General features: G+C 43.7%; 1 protein-coding gene across 1 annotated transcript in view; it reads right to left on the minus strand.

Moving 5' to 3' along the window:
• Positions 1-19,618, minus strand: part of AKR1D1 (aldo-keto reductase family 1 member D1) — a 34,454-nt gene that overhangs the window by 14,298 nt on the left and 538 nt on the right. Inside the window, exon 2 of the mRNA XM_075117524.1 lies at positions 3,489-3,656. Within this exon, the coding sequence (XP_074973625.1) occupies positions 3,489-3,656 (168 nt within the window). The remainder of the gene's footprint in view (positions 1-3,488; positions 3,657-19,618) is intronic.

Raw genomic sequence — 19,618 nt, forward strand, 5'->3', positions numbered from 1 at the left:
ACCATATGCCAAGGCATAGAATGAATGCGTTTGTGAGACACAAAACACTTGAAGTGACATTTTTAAGAGAAGATAATGATTATAGGTGTGAAAGAACACAGTATGGGTAAGTTTTAAAGTATTTTTGGTATTTGTTTTTTTTAAAACAATATTATTGTTTTCCCATGGAATAACTATCTGCTCAGTTCTGCCAGCAGAGGCAAGGACACATTATCTTGAAGTTCAGTTGTACTGAGAGCAGCACACCTGACCCTGCCCTAAGCTGACAAACCAAAGCAGGGTTTGGCACCTGGAAATTCATACTAGGCCTTCCCCAGCCATATGTTGCAAGATGTGAAGAGTTTATGATCACTAGGCAATGGTTACACAGGCTGAGGTGTACTACAGTAAAGGACCAAGCTCCTACTTTCAGAGCTTTAAGTTGTTCCACTGGATTTTCTGAAAGCCTTTGGTCTGTGTGTTTTGTAAGCATTTTATATGTAAAATAAGATGTTGTTTTGGACTTGAATATAGGTAAGGAAATGAGTCTGTATACCCTTCATGTTTAGTGTGTTTTGTTACTGTGTTTTAGAAATTCAGTAACCTGAAGTATGTTGATAGTTTAGAAGCAGTTTTTTCCGAGCGCCCTTTCTAGCACAGTGCTATTGAGCTCAGTACTTGCCAGTGAATATACTTCCCTTTAAAAAACTGCAGAGGTTCTAAAGAAACAGCCTTTAGAAACAGCAAACATTTGTACTATGTTAACACATAGATGCCATGGAAACTTAAGAGTTTCATAACTGTTCTCATGATTTGTACAAGTTATTGTATTGTCTACATGGGTTCTACTTAGGTAGATGTTTGAGCAGTCAAAGCTGCCAGCTGGCTTTGGCATTTCAGGACACCACATTTCCTGGAAATGTTACTTCTAGTTTAATGAAAGAAATATCCTGGGATGAAAGAGGAGACCAAAAAGGTCTTGCTATATAAGCCAAGTGAGATGTTGGCAGTTGATATAAAACCTCTAAAATTTCTGGATGCTGAGCTGCTCTGCCTGATCAGCCAGCCAGCAGCAAGAGCCAAGTGCAAGTGCTGATGATTTCAACTGGCAGATGCAGCACAACTGCACCAAGTCACTATTCCAGTAACACTGCCACTCAGCAGGGCTGTTCTTGTTAGTCCTTGCTGACAGAACAGCCTTCAATTTGCATAATCTCTTTTTTAAAGGAAGATCTGCCTGAGAGGCTTGAGTCTGAAGGGTCTTGGGAATTTCCAGTACTTCTGATGTCAGTAAGGCTGAAAACAAAACCAACTTTTGTTGTGCAGACTACTTTCAAGAATGGTCTACTGTATCTACCATGTTCCCCAGAAGATGCAACAGTTCCTATCAGTCAGTTTCCAATCAATGGCTGGTGTATCTACTGGTGGCTTGATACTTGTCTGTAGTTCATAAGATGCGTAAGCTTGTAAGGTACATAAAGCTGAAGATACAGAAGCTCATAAAACACGGGGCATCCAGTCCCACTCTTTCTGGGAAGTTCAGAGCTGCTGTGGAAACATTCAATGAAACCTGTGAAAATCCTGGATTGTGATGGATTGAATTGGTTGCAGACTATTTTCCACTTCTAGCTTTGAACTCTTTAAAGACTACAGAGGTCCTCTAATGGGCTATCACCCTGAGCACCTGAAGCGTTGTCAAGCACAAACAGGACCTAACAGAAGGATGAATCCTTGTGTGTCTCATCTCACAGTCACAAGACAGGCTGGAACCACAGACATTGACTATCATGGTACTAGAAGTTGCAGCCCTGTGGCTTGCAGGATCTGCAGTTTAGGGAACAACTGAACTTATGATCAAGAAGTGAAATGCAGTTTCATAGGTGGCTCAATGTTTAGGAGGATGTAATTAACTAGGAAAACCATCTAGTGATTAGATCAGACAACTGACTATAGAAAGGCTTAATTAAAAAAGTAAGTTTAGAACCCTGATAAAGTTTTACCAAGAGATGGACTTTCACAGAACTTAAAGGTTTATATGGGAAAATAAACTCCAGGGGAAACAGTTGGGAAAGTTAAAGACTCAAAATTTTTAGGACATCTGGTTCTAAACTTTTGGCACAACTTTGTGGTTTTGATTTGAAATATTACTGGTAATTTGTAGTAATGAAACTATAAAACAGTTGAAACAAAATTTTGACTGATCCAAATCAACGTATTTGGCATATGAAAGACTGAGAGACTACCCTGATAAAGGTGGAAAATTTGAGGATGTGAAACTTTTCGCAGGATGGCAAGGTTGTTACCAGTAGAACTGAGCAGGAACTTGGAAAAGAGTTGCATTCTTTATAGATTGGAAATTGCTGTACTTGGAAATTGGTTTATAGTTGCTGAAAATCCACTTGGTCTGCAAACTACCCAATCTGATGTTTAGTTTCCCAGATCATAGAGCTTAATCAAATTGCCCACAGTAAAATGGGCCTTTTATCCCATGGGATCTTTCACTCTAGGAACCGTGGTATTTATTTCCAAGTCTGCTGAGTAACTTTTGTGGATTACATCTTATTTGGGAAAGGAGAAAAGGGAAAATATTAGGCTGATATGTCCAAAGAAGCACTGCAAGAAGAGGAACTTGAGGCTATCAACTCTATTAGAAACCAGACAGGCACCATGAATTTTCTGGGGCCATCCGATCTTTATTCTGCAAAGTGGAATGAGCTCTCTGTCTTATAACTGGGATCTAAGCATCGTAGTTGTAACAGGTTTTGTCAGACGCTTCATTGGACAAGGGATTTTGTTCTTCTAGGAGAGAATCAACTCTTACTCCTAAGTCTTTAAAGCATTAACTAGCTCATGCATTACTCCAACCTCATTGCTCTAGAACACAAGTGCGATGACATCTTCTCTCCAAGTAAGTTGATTCATCATCCTAGAACTTTTTAATTACAGGTGATACAGTAACTAAGGGTGTAGTTTGATGAGTCATTTTCTGGCAGTAGTACCAATGTAAGCACTTGCTGTTCTCCTGTACACACACACTTGCATGCACGTGCTTGCTCCCACCCCTTTCATTGTGCAATCTCACGGCAAACTTGTACGGGGAATTGCTCTAACAGATAATAACTCATTTGCAAGATCATTGTCCAGATCGGACTCAATGTGCAACTATACAAATGTGCGTGACAGCACAACACGTGGGACAGTAACAGTTTAGGTAGCACCGCTGAGTGTAGCAATGGTCTAAACTTGCAGGTACTTACAATACTAGGCAGAATGGATGTTGCAGGGTTCCCACTACTAACTGAGCTTTAAGCTGAGAACAACAGTGATTCCTGTACTTTACAGCAAATCTACTGCTAATAAAGCTCTGAGGCATTACAGGAATGCTAGGGAAGAGAAATAAAGCATGTTGGGTCTGGAAGCATGCCAGATGTTGACCACCAGCATCCTTAAGAAAGCCCATTCACAGAAATCCTGGATTTAGTGTAAATCATCTGAGTGCAGCTTCTCACCTTGCCACAGTAAAAAATGTCTTCTCTCTTGATCCTTCCTTCAGCAATCTTCTCCTGGATCGCTTGTCCCACTTCGTGCTCATTGAAGTAGACAAAGGCACCATCAATATGGCGGTAACCTGTATCAATGGCAACCTTCACCGACTCCAGACAGGAACCTTTGGGAGTCTAATGGGAGAAGAAAAAGAATAAACATAGTTCCAGCCTCCTGCTCACATCTCTTGCAATGCTATAGAGTCCCTGAGATATGCACAAGGTTCATGCTGGGGTTCATCCATTCTAACCACCCCTTGCTTCCCCAGACAGCTGTGTTTCAACTTCTGAATAAAAATGTGCTGTGCACTTTTCTTCAAAACTGTGCAAATGTGGAATTAGACTGGAAAAGGTGCAAAGCAAAAAATTCTGTATGTGTCTGGGAAAGAGAGAGTACTAGAGTGCTCAGAAAGTAGAATTGAATGTATTTGATATGAAAATTATTTCAGAATTTCTTATCTAGAGAGCAAGGACTTTCCTAAACAGCCATTTGATAAAATCCTTTACTCAGGTGGGAGAGGACTTTTTGGTTGAGCAGAACTGGTCAGCCACCTGCCTGATCAGAGGCTGTTGGAATGCCTTATGGCCCAGCAGAGCAGGAATTTCAACTTGACTTCTTCCTCCTCAAATCAACTTACCATTGGTGGTATCAGAATCTGAAGGGTGGAGAGCTCAGGACTTCTACTGGTATTCCCAGTTCTGGACAGTTTCTTTACCGTGTGGCTAAGAACTAGTAGATGCCTTAGTGTACATTTATATACATCTTACTGCTTCTATTTAAGGTGATCCCAAGAAACCTCTTAATAAGTCCAAGTGGCATTTTTTTACTATGTGCTTCACTGACGTTTACTCATCTTTGCTGAAATTCAGAGTAAGCTTGTTTTTTCAGAACAGTTATACTTTCCATTAGCCAACGTGGCAAGCAAAGCAAGTGTAGGCCAAACCAAGCAAAAAAGCATAAGGCTGGTCACTGAAATAATTTGATCACTGAAATTGTACTGAAAAAGTCTTATTGTTGCCACACTTTGTATAACGAGAGAGCAGCTCTAAGTGGTGGTGGTGGTCAAGGGCTCTCAGTGACACATGGCAATACTGTTGTCCTACCCTTTTCATAGGCATTGCTCTGCTGCCACAAGGACATCTGATTCACTTAAAGGAAAGCTGAAACAGGGTGAGTCAACCTGCTCTGCTGTGCTGCTGCCTGCCAGCAGCAAATGCCAAGAGGGGAATTTTGCTACCCCCAAGTGAAAGGCCAAGACCATGCCACTTCTCCTATGAAAAAAGCAGATGCCAGAGACATCTGGAAATGAGACAGGGTATGAAGAGAGGGTGTAAAATATGTTGGTTTTGCTGATGCCAAGGAAAGACAAAAAGTGGGACTGGCAATATGTGCTGTTGGGAAGGACCACTTTCCACCACAGCAATCAGTCTCCCCCCGCCCCTCCCTCCAAGCTGCCCTTTGACAGCAGCCACTGGCTTGGCTGTCTGAGAATTTGCCCTAAAATAAGCAGCTGCTCTTTTACCACTTGCTGAACTAGACGATGTGAAACTCATAGCTGCCCCAGGATGCTGCAGTCACTAAGGACGCTGCTCTGCCTTTCTGCGTTCATGGAAGATCTGTGAAGGGCTGCTGAAGACACATGGGAGTCAACCTCCCTGTCTTTCAGTCCCAGAGCTGTAGGTTGGTGGCAGATTATTCTGGGGTAATGGGACCGTATCCTTGCCTACTTGCTCTGCTCTTCTATGTCCCATCTGGGCTGGTTGCTATCAGACACAACTGGACTGACTTCTGCTTAGGCTCGGGACATTCTGCCTAAAGGTTACTTAAAATGCAAAGCTGCTTATGCTTGCCCTTTATGTATTACAGACGTGAGTGAAGGCTGACAGGCAAAACGGCACAATTTGGCATGCTAAAATATTTACAGCAGTGATGATGAAATATTGTCTGCTTAATTGAGAGAGACAACGAAACACTTGTTTGAGTGCTTTGCTGCTTTCACTGTGGGAAAGGCACACTTGTTCCCTGCCAGGGCCCTTTCCCAGTTGTTAGTAGGATGTAATGAAGACCACGGCAGCTAAAAGACTTTCAGGAGCAATCAATGGCTAGTTTTCACTCAGGGCATGTCAGGCAGCGCTACAGAAGCACAAGGCATGGAGCACTGACAGCCTCCAACGTCTTTGCTGTTTTGTCCCTTCCTGAACCTGCAAGGAAGGATTTGAGGAAGGCAGCAGGCAAAAAAGCTCTGACACGAGTACTACAAGCCTGCAGTTACTGATGACAGTAACCTCAGATGTCTGTCTCGGCAATGAGATGCACGAGGCTGTAGCGGCGAGTGCAAAGCCCGGGCTGACTAGCACAGAGCAACAGGGCTCAGCTTAAAGGTCGTGTGAGATCAAGTCTAAGTGATGACAAGTTGTCCAAAAGAAAAATATATTTTAAAAAGTACAGTCAGTGTTTTCTCTATGAAACCTGATTTTTCAGTGTGGCTTTTAGATTGCTTCAGCCCATTTGACTTCTACCATTCCAGGGTCTGAAAGCAGAACATTTAGAGTAGAGTGACACATTATCTTAACTCATTTCTTTAAAAAAAAGGTTTTGGTTTGGGTTTTTTGTGGTTTTTCATTTGTTTGTTTGTTTTGTTTTTTAACTTTTTGCCTTTTGTTGAAGAGCCCGAAAGTGGGGTGTGGGCCTGATCCTAGAATTTCCTCTCTCTTTTTGAATTCTTGAGAGATTGCTTGAACACGGCTCCCAGTTGTTTCCTGAAACTGTAAACTAAACTCCACCACCCAAGGAAATGTTGATTATTGAGTTACATCTTTTCTCAAAAACCAGGGCCAGTTTGGTCAGTAACAGAAGCAAAAGGAATAGGTGAAGAGGGGTAGTGTCTCATGTATAGGGGAATGGCATAATTACAGACTGGGGAGGAGGGTAGAATAGAGGAAAATGAGAAAGCTTGCAGTTACTGCAATTGCCTTTGGCTGAATCAGTTAACTTATGTTAGAGATGAACTTGTATGTATTTCTTAATCTTTTGCATGGGACTTACACACACCTGTACAAATAATCTTGTGAAAGACTCCTCCATCTCAAGGATTAATCTTATTCTTTAGGGGCTTGAGGAGGCTTTTTTTGGATCAGGCCTTGATTACCAATGGCAGGAGATGGGTTTACATTAAATATAAATGTTTTCATTGCACTAGTTCATTTCATCTGATGTGGTATATTAGTTCTGACAGATTCTGGTCTAAGGTGCTTCATAGAAAAATGCAAGGCAACCTAGAGAACAGTTTTTGGAAAATCCTGCCTCTATTGAACCATCCCAGCTGAAGGCCTGGGACATCTGTGAGTCTGGAAACTTTATACCATATGTTTATTTTTATTCTAATGGAGAAACTATCATTTCTAGCATTTCACATATCTAATCCTTCCAAATCCTATAGTAATGGGCTGTGGCAAACTGTGCTGATGAGCTGCACAGGCTAGTCATGTTGTGGTTTTGTCACTTTTTAGAAGTATTGCCTGAAGTGTCATATCTTATTCCGTTGTTTCCTGACAGACCATATTAAAGCTGGATGACTCAGATCACCACCACTCATCCGTCTTTCCATCAGAGAAGGCACAAACCTGGATCTTTCCCCTCTACCCCGCTGCTCAGCCTGAGGCGGTTTAATCTCTCCTGTCTATTAAGGAAATAAAGACTTCAACTAGTAGTGACCAGATCAGAGATTACCAACTGAAAACCAGCTTTTACTTAAGTGCAGATACAAGTATGTGATGTGACAGCTCTTGCATTTCGTGATGTTGTATAAGGGTCGGGGCTTCAGTCACAGCAGCTGTTGGAGCAGAGCCTCCCAGGCTGCCTGGCCACGGAGCAGCCATCTTTACCAGGAAAGCCAGACCTCCTCCTCCTTGCTGCAGGTGATACTTACTAGTGTATATTATCTAAAACATGGTTGCCTGGGCTGTCTACTCATTTCAGGTAGGCCTTTACTCTTGCACCTTTCCCAAATAAGCAGGACTCGCATTTAAAGCAGCACAAATGCCAGATGAGGTACTGAAATGTCTCCATGCTGTAAACCTTTGTGCTTTGTCAGTAGTAATTCAGGACGCTTTGGCCTTAAGACAAATCTTTGCTTCTTTATTACTTTTTATTTAAGTGTAGATAAGAGTATGCTTGATCCTTAGCTGTAATTAATGTTTCAGCTTCTAATCAGTGTGCCCTGCAACTATGCTACTTTGATCAAGGACTGTTGTTTTAGAACTGGAATTTTAAAACCACTTGTACACTGTAAGTCAGATTTTTATCTTCAGTGCTCTTACAGTCAGTCACTAATTTGTGCCCAAAAAAGGTATTAGATTTATTACATGTTTTATGATAAAAGAAAAACTGCTTGGCTGACTAGAACCACTTGCCTAATCACTAATAACTCCTTCAACAGCATCTAGGTAATTTTTAAGATCATAGAGTTTAAGGAAACAATATGTGCAATTATTTCCTCTATCAATCAATAGCTTGTAAACCTGCTGATTTACCACCATGCATGACAGATTAAACTAGTATCAGTTTCCTTCAGGCCCCATGGTAAATAAAACTGGCAGAAGCACAGGGGGAGCAGACTCAGATTTGCACCTTCACTGAAAGAAAGGAAGAGGCAATTTGGCCCCTTTTCCATAGGTGAAGTAGCCAACTGGCCAGTTACCACATTTTATGAGTCTGAAAAAGCAATGTGCTTCATCAGTTCTGCCTGCCTGAAAGGGTCTGCTCTCTTTTTCCTCTGAAACCATGAACTTTTTATTTTTTAATGTTTATTCCAGACACATCCCATTTTGTCAAAAACTATTCTCCCTACCATAGAAAATGTACAGCTTTGGTTTTGCTCATGATTGCATGTGACCAAGCCACAGGAGAATATTTTCTGTGCAGGCATACCCATGAATTTTTCGGTTCCCTCTCAAGTAGAACAGTATTTGCTTAGCAGTGTTAGTGGTCGTCCTACTCATTATTGTCATTTAGTGTTGCATTTCAACTGCCCTCCAATTCTTTTGCTTTTTCTCTAGCATCCTTTTCTGGTCAGCAATTTCCATCAGCTTTCCAGCTGATAAAGAGGGATTCTGGTCACCTCCAAAAGCAAAGCTAACAGAACATATTAGCGGCAGATCGTCACCTTGCAAAACCATGTGAACAGCTAACACAGGCACTGCTATTATAAATGTATTACCACCGTTACTGTCATTTATTCTTTATTACTGCATACAGCAAAGGAAAACAGTCTGACTTAGGCTCCCAGATTCCGCTTTTTATAGGGTTGCACCAGACTCGGCAGCATGTGAGAGCTGAGGAAGCAGCACTTCAGGGAAGGAGCCATTTACCTTAGTCCTGAGCACCTCACCTGGGTAGTGCAATGGTATCCAGTCTCTCAGCTGGGAGTAATGATCCTGGGAGGAAGAGCTTGAGGTGTTGGGAGAGACAGGGACATCTCCTGGAAAAAACTGAACGTAGCTGCAGCTGAATTACACAAGAGATCCAAACTGTGGGCTAAGCACTCCAGTCCTAACCTATAATTTAAGATGTGGAGCTGCTGTTTAGGAATCTTAGTCAGCTAAATACAGGAAGGAGAAAGTAGGTACATTCCTGAGCTCAGAGCCTCCTTTGCCAGAGCTCGGCACTCGCACACAGATTCTTATGCAAGTTTCTAGAAGCCCAATTGCTTATTTCCATTTGCCTGTTTTCCGGACAAACTGGCAAAGAGGATTGGCTTAAGATGTTAAGAACAGAGCATAGAAAACATGTGTACTGAAGGCATTACAGGAAAGCACAGGTTGAGTTTACAAAGCCAGAGGATATGAGCCACACAAGGGTACATTCTTAGAATTGTTTAATCTTGTAAAAGAGAAGCTGTACTGTACACCTCTTTCTTGGAAAATGCAACCACCAGCACATCCCTCTCTCTCGTACACAAGAAAGCCTGGCTTTCATCCCCCGGAAGCATTGGCAGCTACCATCCAGGAAGCAAAACCCAGCGAAGGGATCTCTGCAAAAGCAGGTTGAGCTAAGAAGAGAGGCAGAGAGCACAGCTGAGAGCCACGAGTTGCTATGCTGGCCCAGAGCTTTGCTCTATGTCACGCAGTGCGTTGCCTTAGAAAGTAGAGGATAGCAAAGGTGCCCGGGGAAGATGGGGGCAATGGTGATGCTTGCTGCCTCGTGTCGTGCTGGGAATGAACGTGGACAAGGGGTGCCTTTCTCCTCTAGCCTGATGTCCTGTTAATGGCCTGAAACGTGAGGTTTGATTACCCATACAAGAGAAATTAGATTGCATAACTGCAGATTTAGCATTTCTAGAATTCCTGTGACATTGTTATTCTAGGATTTAGCCAAAGCTGTGTTCAGGAAAGCCTTATTATTGTAGCTGGCAGAAGCTGCTGGAGTTATTATTACCACTTGATTGCAGAATCCTCAGTTTTAGGCTGGCCGCAACTTTTCACTCGACACAAATTCACTTAAAGCAAGCCCAAGCTAAAGGGCTGCCATGCCTCTCTGCCGGCAGCTAAAGGATTAAAGCAAACCCAGAAAACCATGTGCATGCCCAGGTGCCATGCTCGCAGTGCCAGCGGGGTGGATGGGGACAGTTTCCTGAAGAGCTGGAGGATAAAATAACCAGCCGGCCAGTCCTGAAAAGCATGGATCTAACTGGAAGGGTGGATGCTATCAGAAGACCTTTCAGACAAGAAACGTGATCCCAGGGATGCGTGCGGTACAAGGGGAAGATAAAGCACCAGCTTGTGCAGTAACAGAGGAGAAAGAAAACGTTGCCAGTAGTGCTTCTACTTCGTTCCCTAGAGTTAAAGGGGAGAGGTTTCTGGCGCCAGTTTGAAGTGTTTGCAAAGGCAGATGTAAAACTTGGGGAATTCCACCACCTAGTTAGCTGAACCAACAAAAGTTGGCTTTGATGAAGCCTAAAGAGGCATTTTCTGCATGGTGTTTTCAAGTTTTGACAAATGTGGCCTCCTAGGTCAACTGAAGAAGTAACCCAGATGTTAACTTCCTGCATGAGCTGTAAGAACATGCTTATGCTGTTCTTCAGAGAGCTGTGGGGAATCAGGGACACACGGGACTGCACAGCCATATTTAATGTAAGGAGTCAGTCAGGGACATTTTAGAAAATGGAGGTTTGTCTGGAAAATGGGGCTCTAAATATTCTTGCCAAAATACATATCTTTCAGTTGTGTTAATTCAGATTACTCACTTGTAGGGTTTCAGTTTTTCCGCTCTTCAACAATGCCAGTGATTACCTGTCTGTAAAACAATCTTCATAGCTTTTATTTACATAGAAGGGCTTTCCCTGTGGCTCTTGGGCAGGGTTAAAAAATCCAGTATGCTTAAAAAGCCAGAGAAAAAGAGAAAGAAAATATTTTTTTTGTTGTTAATGTTTGGCCTTGATATTATTGCATTGGTAACAGCTAGCTTTCTACTTTTTGGAGGAGGGGTGTATTGAAACAGATAGTGCTTGTCACTGCAGTATGCAGCTATGGAATGGAAAATGTCTGTTTTCTGTTTGATTACTTTTCAAACAAGAATCCCTATGACTGGTTTTGGGTAGTGCTACTGTCCTAAAAGTTTATCTGGATTAACCTTATATTAGTTTTGGATCTGGGCTGGTTAAATGCAATTCAACCCTATGTCATAGCCAGACATGTAGCTTTGTGGTGATGTTGGTATCTGATAGCCACCATCCAAAAACTGTAACAAATCCCAGACAATGTTGTCACCTCCTAAATGTCACCTTGCCCTGGGAACATTTTCCTCTGGAGTGCTCCTGCGGTGTCCAAGTCTACATATGTTGGTACCACTTTCGAGAGCCAAGTGATGAGGTGCCAGGTTGGCTGTAAAAGCCAGTCCCTCTGCCTGGATTAGGCAGGCATCACTGCACTGGGGCCAGGTGATTATCTAGCTGTCAACGGTTTCATTAGTGGAAGTCCTCTGCTCTGCAGGGGGATACATCTCTTGGTCCTGGAGTAGTCTGAAAACATTTTCACTTAGCAGCTGAGATTAGAGCAGCATAGGTTAGAGGTACCATCTTTTTAAGAGGAGTTCTTTTGAAGCCTTATAGTTTAAGGCATGCTCAGGTTTGGAGGGGAGTCATTCTGAGGACTATCTACTCAGAACAAACTGAAAAAATCCACCATTTTCCAGGACCAGCAATTCTGTGGCCATTTCACTCAGAAGTCCTCCATAAGTTGATCTACTTTGTACCTAGAAAGTTAGTCTTTCATTCACAGTCATCTACAAGGCTGGGCCCGTCCTCATCAGGAATTTTAAATGTTGACTATTTCAGTAAATGCAGCTTTTCATCTGCCACACATGATTAGACACTAATTGTGTTCATAGCTGGAAACACCACAGAAGCTGTTGGCACAAAGCAGAGGTTAGTCATACTATCAATTTGTTTTCTATTAAGCTTCAGGATTCATAGAAATGAAGAACCACAGATATTTCAGCAGACAAGAAACATGGAGGTAAACTAGCATTTCTAAAAATTCAGCAGTGTCTTAGAGCCATGGGTTTTGTGCAAATCAAAGTGATAAGAACAAAGCCTGTGTCCTCAAGAAAATTGCATGCAAGAATTTTTCCTCCAGCTTGACAGAGAGTGATAAGTCATTTTGTCAAATCCAACTTTAAAATCAGTCTTTAATAGTTAAAGTACAGTGCTTACACAAAAGCTAGGAGTTTTTGAGCCTGCCATGTTTCAGAAAAAAGCAGCTACCTTTTCTGTTACCTGTTTTTTTCTAATTAGATGACTTAATTTTCCTTTCTTAATGAGATAAAGATGTGATCTTGTATTTATGCAAGCCAAAAATGTTCCATTGTATAACATGAGATTACAAGGAGCTAGCAGGAATTGAGGCGTCAGGCGGCGGTTGCAGGCAGAGGAGAAGAGGTCATGGCTGAGAACCAAGAAGACAAAGTGTTGAATGTATAGAAATGTAGACAGACTATTCCAGTGGCAGAACAGAAAAGTCATATGGCAGAGGAGAAAAGGAGAATAAACAAACTCTGCTTTTTGTTAGGTGGTAAATATGCCATTCAAGCGTATATAAAAAGGAAATTGTGTCATACAACATTAAGTTTTTAGCAAAAGTCATTCATGAAAGCCGAATTTGTCCAAGACTCTCTAGATTTAGTGAATTCTTCTACTCTGTACCTTCACCTATTTGCTATGAGAAGTCCCATATGTGAAAGCAGTATTTTAAGTGTTCGTCTGTTCATCACTCATCCTCTGGCATACTTGCCATCTCTGTAGCAAACAGCAGGGATGGATTAAGACAATAATACAGCCCAGACCCACTGCAGTTTCTTGAATCATCATGCAGGCTCCTTCTCCTGTATCTTCTTACTCATGGTGCTTTTGATCGTGTTGCCAGTGAGCAGCTGCGCTCCTGCCCAAAAGCCACGTTGTTCTGCTGCCTGCTAAAAGCTGACGCCTGCTACTGCAACTCCTTCAGGCATCTGGGCACTGAATACCAAGAAATTCTGCTTTTATCCGCTCTTGGCAACTGGGTCTTGCCAGTAACTGTGTATTAGTTGAGGAATAAGGAGTAAAATCTGACAGATTAAGCAACAAGAACATCACTCACCACTAGGATACCAGCCACTGAAGGCAAGGTGTCCCATCTGCGGTCTGCGCAAGTCAAATCGTCTGAGTATGGTTTAGCCCTCCAAACATGAAACTGAGTCATGACTTTGTCAGTGAGTGATCTGGCTACAGATATGGTTTTGGGATAAATATTTTTCAGCATGAAGGCTAGGCTAAGAGTTTACTAACAGGCAGGCAAGGAGCCCTCCAGGATGGGTAGCAGATAGGGCACAGCTCTCTTCCTGGGCTGCAGTAACATATCTCCTTCCCTTCTGCTCTTGCCTCAAGTGTACAGATCTCAGTTTGGGAGTGTGTTTTTAGGAAATCCTCAGAGACCAAGGGAACATAAGGCCACCCTGTGAAACATCTCAGAAATCCCGACCCTGAAAGGCTGCGTGTGGCTATGTGTCAGCCAGCCGTGGCTCCGCTGCTCCAAAGTGCTGCGTGAAGACAAGAAGAATTAGTACCGCATGAGGTAATACTGCTGCTTAAAAAGCAAATGGCTTGAGAAAGCCAGCGGTGGTTACCGAAAGGGACTGTAAAGGGACACAATGTCCTCTGGAAATGCTGGTCAGGGGATATGGCCCAACAACTTTAAAAAAAAAATTTTGATTTGGGAACTTTCTTTGCTTCTTAAGTTCAGGGCATAAATATGAGGCTCTGTAGCCAAATATCCCAGCTGACTCCCCCCAGCTATGTTCAAATCAGTTTCCCAATAGCCTTTTTAGGGAAGAAAAAGGCAAAATATCTCCCTGGCCTACATCTGTGGTGATTTCATGTAGGCTCATAAAGATCACTTCATTACAGAGCTAACATCAGACTCAATACTTGCTGCATTCAAACACACATTGATGTGTAATTGTTCATATTAAAAGGACTGTGGTATTTTCTTTATATATTAAGAGTGTGTTGTGGGAAGTAAGCTAAGGCTGTAAGGACACTTGCATGTTAGGGCAGTTCCTGCTCTTGCCACTGCCTCTCTCATCTATTCCAGGAAAATATCTAGAAGCTGAGTGGGAGATTTACCCCAGGAAGAAGGAGGAAGACAGTTGTCTGAGTCAGAGAAGGAGAAATTTGTAGGAGAGAGATCAAGACATGGAAGCCTTTAAGCTTCAACCCTGTCTCCAGAGATCTCAGGTGTCACTCCTGCCTGGGACTTTCAATACACAACCTATTTTGTAGCTTTGGGTCAGGCCAGGCGACTTTCTCTACAAGTCACCTGAAATCATTGCTGTTTCCAGCTGAACACGTTTCAGAAGCCAGTGATGGCCAAGAGGAAAACCGAGGGAATTAAATTGTGTGTAATCCCTCCCCCCTTACTGCAGCTCAGAGATCCAGATCACATCATGGGGAAAAGTCACTTATTACCTCTTTTGACTTAAAAATAGCCTACGGCAGCTCCAAAGGCAGGCAGCCTGCAGCGTTAAGAGTGATTGAAATAGTTTGTGTGCGCACATCCTTGTGCAAGAAACTCATTGGCATAAATGTCCTACGAGAGCACTAGGGGCTGTTAGGCCCATACAATGAAAAGTTACTCTGTTCAGCTTCTAGCTTGGGTGTAAAAAGTAATCCAGGGTGCCAAAATAGTGTTTTTACTTATTTGAAACAGATTTTTTGTTTTTTTACTTGGTCACTCAGATTGGATATGGGAGCCTTGGATGAACTTTTTCTCTCCCTGATTCAAACCAGCAATTTCTTAAACAAAACCCAGACTGTCTGGGCATTCACAAGGGTTACTTTGTGGTAGTTAAGGATTTGGGGAAATGGGTCTCTCACCCTCCTGGCTGGATGCCATACTGAGTTCTTCAGCATCTAAAGCTGTGGGGCTGGTGGGCAGTGCGCTTTCCCTTGGGCAGGGTGCTTCTCCTGCTCCAGCCTGTACGTGTTTCTTCTTGCCTCTCTCTAGCTATCACATACACCCATGATCACATTATTTCCCTGGGGTGTGTGATGTGAATTTAATCCCTGGAGGCAGAGAAGAGGACTGAATCTAGTTTCCCATCGCCCGTGTGGATTCCTTCACCAGCAGGGTATTCAGGGAAAGGCAACTGCTACCTCTAACTGCTTTAATAATCCTTTGATTCCTCAGCTTGTACTGCCAGTGCCCAAAATGAAATGCTTTGCCATTTGTTTTGCCTGAAAATATTCCACAAAACTGCTTCCAATTTATGAATGGATTTGGCTAGCTCAGAACCTCATTTTTAGCAAAGTTGCAACTTGCCAAAAACCCTCACCCAGTGCTATTCTTGAGCGCTTTGCCCAATCTTATGTTTCAGAAGCAGTGCCTGTGTACAGCGTGGTTGCTACAACCTTCCTCCAAGCCCTCTCCTCCCTCAGTCAAAACAGGAAGGTAGGAGAGGAGCTGTGGCTAAAGCCCCTTGACCTTCCAGGGAGGCAGCGAGTATTTATGTGGAGGTACTGGGCTGACTATCTTAGCTGTGTTGACAGGGATGAGTTATAAAGCAAAGCGAGCGTAAGTGCAGTTTTCACGAGGCATAGGATTTCCAGGATTTAGGAGTGTTTTTAGCATCTTTACCCTCTGAGCCTGCTCATCCCTGCACCTCACCCGCTTCCAGGCGGGTACCAGTGCCACTCACCGGGCTGCGCTGGGAACTGAGCATCGGTAAGGGAGGTGGCAGGAGCCGGGGGTTGGGGGCTGATCCGGCTCTGCTGTGGCACACAGCCGTGCCATAGGCTCATCAAGGGGACCATCCTCCTCCACCCTCCCCATGGGTCTGCCCTCTCTCTCCTCCTCCCACCATCTATTTAATACCCCAGAGAACTAGGTCAACGGCTCAGGGGCCATGGGGGAGGGAAATCTGGACCCGGCACATCTGCTGGAGCCTTGGCAGAGCCACTTGTGCACATGCAGGGCTTTGCCAGAAGGATCCACGGAGCCAGGCAGAGGCAGAATTTGCCTCAAATTTTAAAGTTGTCTGGAGGACCTTAGTAGTCCAGATTCACTGCTCCCGCTGTGGTTCCCTCCCAGACCCACGAGTGAGGGGATGTTTGGGGAATGGAAGAGAGAATAGGGGAAGGAGTCAGTGACTGACATTTTTTGCTTAGGTCCATCCTTGCTAGGACAAGCAGCCTAGCTTACATAAGCAAGACTCTGATACAACTTACACATTTCCTTCCCTGTGTGAAGGAGAACACAAAACTAACTTCAAAACACTGAAATCTGCACCAAAAAGCAAACTAAGATTTTTAACTATACAGTTAAAACCTTCCCTTAAAAATAAGGATAGGAAACACCAATTAAAGCAGCAAAAATTATTTCTAAGTACTTTTTTTGATAAACAGCCCTAATTTATCATTAATTCCATGATCCTGTGAAGACTCCTTTCTTTCTGCTAGCAGATGAGCAAATGGATTCATTGCACTTTCCTGCTGCGCTAAGCGAATAAAGCAAAAAGAAACCCCTAACATTGCAATCCCAGTGTTTTCAGTCTCAATGAATTAGCTGAATTCGTGTCATCCTGACCTGTATCCAGTCACAAGAAGAGCTCTCTTACACCTGGGGGGGAACGAGCATTCGATAAAATTAATCTGATTATGAGATAAAGCTTTTCCACAGTGGTCCAGCTCTGCTCCAGTTGAGTGATGTGCTTCGTTGAGTCAGTAAACTTGTGCGCAGGACCAAATTTCAGTCAACAGATTTATTTTTTCTTTGGTGTTTCACAGCTGGAGAAGTATGACTTATCTCCCAAAGTCGTCTTTGGGAGAACAATTAAGTTATTTAAGACGAGCAAGGCAAGCTGCTGATACATTTCAGTTCTGAAGGCACTGCTGTGCAGTTTATCCAGACAAAGCCCGAAACATGAAAGCTGGCCTCCTGCCTCTGTTTTCTTGTAACCGACCATCAGAGAAGCAGATCTCCCTGCATCGTGGCTAACTAGATCTGCCTGGTTTGCTTAACCAGCGAGTGCATTCCTGCACTTCAGGAAGAACACTCTGGGCTCATTATGAGCTACTGGGCTATAGCGCGAGATTGAGAAAACAGATTTATTTTGGACAAGCTGCTCTGACATGGAGGTGCCAGGGTGAATAACCTTTGGAAAAAAAAAAAAAAATCATCTGCATCCAAGAGCAATTTGAACAATCTGACGGATGGCTCTGTATTTTATATCAAAGCACAAAATGACTACAAGTCACAGAGATCCGACTTGTGAGCAGAAATAGTGTGCTGGGGATGGCAGGCACTGTTGCTACCACCAGCTGCCTGCCCCCATCGCTGGAGAATAGATGGCTCAGATGCTGCTTCTTAAGCAATTCAGCTACAAAAGGCTACAGCTAAGCATTTTAAGGGAAACATGTCAGTGCTAGTTTATAGCCTCGCTTGTTAAGATAAACCTTGAAATGGTCCCGAGTTGCCACAAAGTCTTTTGGCTCTCGGGGCAGGAGGAACACGACAAAAAATCTTGCCAGGCATCCCGGTGGAAGTCATGCCAGGCACAAGTCAGCACTTGGCACAGCAGCTTGTCCCAGCTAAGTGGCACTTCGCTGCCACGGCAAGGTGTTGACAGAAGCACCGCTGTCCTCTTATCAGCAAAGCAGACGTTTTGAGATGGACAAGCTTTAAGCTGTGACTTATTTAAACATCCTGCCCCATCGCTGACCAGTAGCTGCAAACAATTCCACAACAAATCCCGTAGCATCCCGCTACCGCGTTTTCCCAGCCACCCTCCTCCGTGACAAGTTCCCCGACTCAAACGCGCAGTCCTAATCCTAGCGTAAAGCTTCAGCCCAGCTCCTCCAGATAAACATACAGTGTTTCACCTGGTCTTCTGTGAAAATGAGACCTTTGTAAATGCCTTATCAAGTGCTGCTTTCTCTGCTTCTTCTCAGCTCCTCCTCCCACCCATAACTTTCTAAGATGTTTATCACATAAAAAGAGAAAGACAGCTCAGAAAATCAAACTCCTACAAACGTGGGGGGAGGAAGAATGGGTGGTTGGGCATGTGCACCCATCCCCACTGAGGGTGCAGTTGCACAGCAGCTTCAATCGCTCTAAATTGGAGTTACTATAGCAATGCCCTGCCTGCATCATCCTGTTGTCCCCCCCCCGCTTCTATCAGCAGAAAACAAAGGAGGTACATGCGAAAAGCAAAAAGCCACTATCCAGGGCTGATTCAGCTGGAAACCAGCCCTACCTAAAAATGAATCATTTTTGCTAGATAAGCTCCATACAAAGGCTCACCGTCCACCTCGACCCGCGGAAGGGCAAAGGAGGCAGCAGGATTTTGCAGGGCTGGGGAAGAAGTATCAGGACCGTTGCCATTGCTGATTTTGGGACATTCGAACTTCTGCAGAACGAACTCTTAGCAGGGTTGGAGCATTGCCAAGAAGCTGCCTCCAAAGGGGGAATCTCATTTGCGTCCCATCTCAGCCCCAGCAGGTTACTTGCTGCTCTGAGCCCCCTGCCCGAGCCTGGCTAATGCCACAGCATCGGGCCATGGCTCGTCTGGGCTGCAGGCAGGAAGCTCAGAGCAAGGCAGGAGCACCCCTTCTGCTGGCAGCCTCATTTTTCTCATCTTAAAACTACTGTTAAAATTGCAACCCGAGGGTTGGGGGCTTCATACACAGGTCTGGAAAGGGACACTTCAAGTTTGCTCAAGCTATTTTGTCACTGAATTATGTAATGTTCTGCTTTGCTACATTAAAATTCCTGTTAAGAGAGCTTATTTTGTTTCACTAACCATTATTCAAAGAACGCACTAGCTGAAAATATCTCCAGAAACTCCAGTGATGTGGAGGACCATGCCCAGTCTCTGAAATTGCAGATTCCCACTAATTCTTCCCACGTAAACCAGCATTGTTAACCTGGGAGATCTGCAGCCCTGTGGATTTTTTTTTTTTTTTTTTTTTTTTTACACCCTTTCTGCATCACTCATGCACTGCCTGCAGCAGTGTTTATTGAAGATCTTCAACACTGTTATCAATATACCATAGCACAATTACTGGTTGTTAAATAGCTTTAATCGAGAGTTTTCTCTAAAAAGGTATTTTTAAATACCTTGCGGTGTGTGGAGCCGTACACACAACATTGCATCTCAACCCTGATAGTATTACACAAGAAGGGTTCTGGCCACAGTACCTCTTTTCCTACTCTTCAAACTAACAAACAAACAAAAAAAAAGAACTGCTGAAAGATCGGGCAGTTTAGGAGAGTGAAAGGCAGCAGCCAGCGAGTCGCCTTTGTGCTCCCAGGCGCGCAGAGGGAAGAAGCATCAGGTGTGTTTCCAGAGCCTCGGCAGAGCCGAGCCAGCAGCAGCTGGATGGGGTGCTCGTCCGAGACACGCAAAACCGAAGGATGCGGGATGTTTGGGAGCGTTTTGGGCGCTGGCGCTCAGCTGCGGGAGCCGCAGGAATCAGGATGCAGGAATTTGGGTCTTTGTTTCAGGAACATTCCTTGGAAAGTACCGGGGCGAGCTGCAAGATGGTCCGAAATCCCTCATATCTTAT

This window comes from Phalacrocorax aristotelis, chromosome 1 (assembly GCF_949628215.1).
Source record: "Phalacrocorax aristotelis chromosome 1, bGulAri2.1, whole genome shotgun sequence".
Lineage (NCBI taxonomy): Eukaryota > Metazoa > Chordata > Aves > Suliformes > Phalacrocoracidae > Phalacrocorax > Phalacrocorax aristotelis.